The 5,000-nt window shown below is 47.3% G+C and overlaps 1 protein-coding gene across 1 annotated transcript in view; it reads right to left on the bottom strand.

Annotated features, from left to right (window-relative positions):
- wdpcp (WD repeat containing planar cell polarity effector) overlaps window positions 1-5,000 on the bottom strand; it is a gene marked incomplete at its 3' end in the record, with an annotated part of 95,689 nt that overhangs the window by 15,185 nt on the left and 75,504 nt on the right. Inside the window, exons 10-11 of the mRNA XM_079280111.1 lie at window positions 3,685-4,273; window positions 974-1,162 (exon numbers count right to left, since the gene is read on the bottom strand). Coding sequence (XP_079136237.1) covers window positions 974-1,162; window positions 3,685-4,273 — 778 coding nt within the window. The remainder of the gene's footprint in view (window positions 1-973; window positions 1,163-3,684; window positions 4,274-5,000) is intronic.

Raw genomic sequence — 5,000 nt, 5'->3', positions numbered from 1 at the left:
ATTCACCTGTAGAGTCTCTTAATGTGAGTGATGAAGTGGTGAATATTCACCTGTAGAGTCTCTTAATGTGAGTGATGAAGTGGTGAATATTCACCTGTAGAGTCTCTTAATGTGAGTGATTAAGTGGTGAATATTCACCTGTAGAGTCTCTGAATGTGAGTGATGAAGTGGTGAATATTCACCTGTAGAGTCTCTTAATGTGAGTGATGAAGTGGTGAATATTCACCTGTAGAGTCTCTTAATGTGAGTGATTAAGTGGTGAATATTCACCTGTAGAGTCTCTTAATGTGAGTGATGAAGTGGTGAATATTCACCTGTAGAGTCTCTGAATGTCTGTAATGGAACTAAACGTCTCTTTAAGACGTTTCCTCTCAATGAGTTTGTTCTCAGACTCTGATGATGAATCTCCACTTCAGCAGCTCTTACATTCACCAAACTTCACTCGTTCATTCCTCTCTGTGTGCTGAAGGTTCACACATCACTCACACACTCATTTATACATTTATTCATAAAAACATGGAGGAAATGGATGTTTTTATGGCTGTTGACGGTATTTTATGATTTATGAAGTGACAAAGATATGTCCAAAATTCCCTCTTTAAAAACCTTTGACTCTAATATGTCAACAAAAACAATATTTATGATTACATTTCAGAACACTTAAATAATTGTCTTAATGTAAGTAGTCAACTGGGGAAGTTTAATTCTATTTCATCTATTAGTTCAAATGTTCTTTCCACCTGTAGTGTCCCGTAACTTTTCCTTCAGGAAAATAATTCTCAAAGTGCTAATTAACAGCAAACGTTGACAAAAATAATAATAAATGTAATGCAAGTGGATTAACTTCAGAATATTGTGTCCTCCTCTCTCGTGTCTTAACTGGGATTTAATCTGACGTTCCAGAACCAGAAACATCTAAATAAACTGTTCTTTGTATTTTCCGGCGGAGGTTTGAGGGAAGCGGTGGACCCACCCTCTCTGTCTGCGTTCAGCTGCAGCCTCAGCAGGTGGTTGGTGACTGAGCCGAGGCCTCGGTAGCACTCGTCTCCCATGGTGCTCCAGTCCATGGCCTCCAGGACGCCCAGCGCCTCTTTGACTTGACCACAACGCAGCCGCTGCTGCAGCAGCTCACCGGGACCCATCTGTCCTCCGGTCAGAGCGCCTGTCCAACACAGCCGCAGTTCATTAAGAAGAACAAAATGCACCAGGATCTCCTTCATCCACGTGACAGTTAGAGAGCAGTGTGATGAAGTATTCTAACATTTACATAATGAAGCGCTGCTGCCTGCTTCTGTCACCTGATGCTTATAAATAAGTAAATAGCCCAATAGACATGGGTATTGTCTGACAAATCAAAACGCAGAACATACAGCCCAGTTCTGTTCCAGGTTTCTTCTCGTATGAGTGGATGAATCAAAGAGCACGGGTCCAGACCTGCTCGATAGGAAAAGCGTCACGAGATAACTTCTGTTTAAATCTGCAAAAACAACAATTCAAACAGATTTTCCATTAATGCGGTGGAGTGCAGCGCTCAGCACTGTGCTAATATATTTGTGAAGCACTTACTTAAGATAAGTAAGCGTCCAGCGGATCGGGCTAAACTCTGAAGCAGCACTAGATCGGTGGGACTGACATCGACTTGTCAATCAATTAGTGGGGAAGTCTGTTTAATCTCTGGTGTGTGTGTGTGTGTGTGTCCTCATCACCATCTATTTAAATACATCTGAAACACATGACGAGAACACGACGAGTATCCGAGTATTTTGTATACTTTGTGCAATCAGCATCCTTTTTAGAAATTAAAATAACTAACAATGAAACTAATTAATCTGGTGGTTTGAACTCAAACTGTTGCCTTGGATTGACTTGACTTCATAAAAGTGTTTTACTTCTTTAAAATAAGAACACTTGTGCAGTGGAGGTTTTTCTTCTGCTTTGGTACGTAACCATACTACATTATATTTACACTACTAATGCATGTAATTACTATCTAAACATCGACAATATTTTCACATCCCCACAGAAAAATGACTATTTTTTTCTTTGCATGTCGTGCAGCACGTTCCCCGGTCTGCCCGACCGGTGACGGCCCAGCCGTGGCCAACGTGTGCCCGGATGAGATAACTCGGTGCAGGCGGGAGGGTGAGGGGGGAGGAAGGGGGAGGAAGGGGGAGGAAGGGGGGTGACACCAGGGAGGGCTGCCTCATATGAAAAAAAAAGAGAGAACTTGGAGCTCGGCCAAGTCTTTCTTCCTCGCCGTCTCTCGACTCACTCCTTCTGTCATGTAGCGGGGCCTTATGAAACAAGGCAATACAGAGACGGAGCGCAAGCAAACAAACAAATGAGTTGGAGTGTGTGTGTGTGTGTGTGTGTGTGTATAGAAGCACAGAAATAGAAGAATACACACATGTGTGTGGGTGAGGGTGGGGGGGGAGAATTATCATGGAGAAAAGACGTGCAGTGACTTTCTTCATCAAAACCTTGGCAGACGATCAGAGGAGGGGAAGCTATTGTTGGAAGACACCCTCCCCTTTCCCTATGCACACAGGCAAACGCAGTTGGATACACACAGTCAGTCAAACACACACACACACACACACACACACAATCTTCTACCTTCCACCCCCACACTGCTGCTTTCAAACTTCCGCAGAGAGCTGCGTGCCACTGTCACATCTTCTTTCCAAAGTCACAATTAAAGACGCTGAATATGAGCACGAGTGTGTGTGTATGTGTGTGTATGTGTGTGCATGTGTGTGTGCATGTGTACGAGTGAGTTAGAGGGTGAGGTGGCTGCTACGGAAAAAGAAAAACATTTTGATTGGCAAACTTTATCTGGGGGCCCCGAGGGACTGCGCAGCCACTGTAAACGATTTATCGGAAAAATGCATCCCAGAATGCACCTGGGGGGCTCTTGCCCCGGGGCGATTATTGAATGACCTCTGACAGCGTGACTCCTGCTAACCTTCCCCGTCAGTCTACAAATTAACTTCCCTCAGCAGCAGCGAGGAGGTGAGAGGACCACCGCCGACGTCTTCACACAGCGGAGGTTCAGAGTCAGATCCAAAACAGAGGAAGACTCCAACTCTTCATCACGAGGAGGGTGAGGGTTTGTGCTTCAGTTACTATTTGGAATCAGTGCATGTAAAGTACGATTGTAAGGGCGGTTGCTAAAGACGCTGCGATGTATCGGTATTAACGATAACGGTGCCATTTAAGAAATTGGTATCATGTTAATAACACCCTTTATAACATCCTGTCAGTAATCCAGCACCTCTTAAATGAATACAGACTCTCGCTTAATCTCCCTACACTCGTATTCATTCGCCAAATAAGAGACAAAAACCACAATAAACAAGTTAAAATAAAATTTGACTTTTTACAAATTTCCTATCAAGATGAAATTGTGATCTAGAATTTGTTTGGCCTCCATTATCGTGTGGTCAAACTCCGATATCGTGACCGTCTTAGGTCTTGATTGTTTTGCGTCGCAGCTTTTGGTTTGCTGAACGCCTCCCGTTCTGCGAGGAGTGCTCTGGACACCTCAAGTTGACAATAAATTCAGCTGAGAGTGGAGAATTGTCGTTCTCATTGACGGATTTACACGACTTTACCAACCGTAGTCATCATGATCCGAGGAAAACAGCAGGAGCCAAATTAGTGTTCGGATGTTATTTCACTGACCTAGTCTGAATCTCAGGGCTGCTAGCGGCCCCCCGTGAAAGGCCAACATCAGCACGCCTCCCTCCAGGCCCGTGGCCCACTGCAGTCCCTCCAGACCTCCGCAGCAGCGCAGGTGCTCGGCTAGTCTCAGCGTGGCGGCTGGAGCCACCTCCTCCGCGACCAGTGCCACGCTAACAGGTGCCAAGCCCACATCGAAGCACATCAGCTCCCCCTGCTCTCCCCCCACCAGGACCACGGCCCCAGCAGGGTGCCAGGCCAGGAGGGTGGGCTGCACGGGGCAGGAGGCCAGCAGAGAGACGCCCCGTCGCTGGTCGTACAGCACCAAGGAGGAGTCGGCGAGGCCCAGGAGGAGCGTGGTCTCAGAGGGGTGGCGCGAGCAGGAGACGGGACGGGACGGCAGCGGGATGCGTGTGACGGACAGGCGGTGCGGGCACCCTCGGGCACATTCGTAGACGCAGGCGTCGGCCCGGGACCCCTCTGTGAATCCGGGGCCCGGTGCAGGAAGCTCCACCGTCAGCAGCTGGTAGGGCTGGAGAACGCTGAAGCGGCAGTCCAGAGGGTTTCCTTCAGTCCGGAGGGAGCCGAGGACCTTTGAGAGGGAGAGGATGAAGAGAAGAAGACGAGGGTTTCAGAGAGTCTGATGAACATTCTCCCTGTGAATCTGATCTGATCCAACAATAATAATCTTTCGTCCTGGAGTGACCATATTGTCCTCCTGATACTTTATGTTCGAGGGAGGATTCAGCCAGCATCCCCTCAGTAGTTTAGCATCACGAAACATTGAATCGAACTTGATCTCGTCATTTTGTTCTACTATTTGGGAATTGGAAGATGCCGAGTACTGCAGATGAACAGACGTTTTTGAATAAAAGAAGGAAGCAGAAGGATAGAAAGAATATGTGAGAGAAAGACAGAGAAGCCCCTCAAACCCCCCCGGAGATGGAGGAAATAGAGCCTTCCACTTCCCTTCATGAACACCAGGCTGTCAATCAAGACGGCTAATGATAAGAGCTCCGTTTCAACTCAAGGTCAACAACGTCTTCTCCCCGAGCACGCCGCGGCTTTGGCACCCCGGCGATAAACAACCTGCTCTGTTTACCTGCGTGAGTGAGGAGCCAAGAGCGCAACGCTACACATGGTGACAAGAAAGAGAAAGAGGGTGATACATGGAGAAAGCTTGGCATTATTAGACCAATGGTCAAAATCCAGAAGTGAGATTATTCGCTCCTGGACCACAACCAGCTGGAGGGGGCCGCAAAGCGCCGACACTGATGGAGAAAGGCCGTGTCACGGGTGGTGCTGTCGATAAAAACACC

The sequence above is a fragment of the Melanostigma gelatinosum genome (assembly GCF_949748355.1).
Source record: "Melanostigma gelatinosum genome assembly, chromosome: 12".
NCBI lineage: Eukaryota > Metazoa > Chordata > Actinopteri > Perciformes > Zoarcidae > Melanostigma > Melanostigma gelatinosum.
The sequence above is the reverse complement of the archived record's forward strand: the minus strand, read 5'-3'. Positions and strand labels throughout refer to the sequence as shown.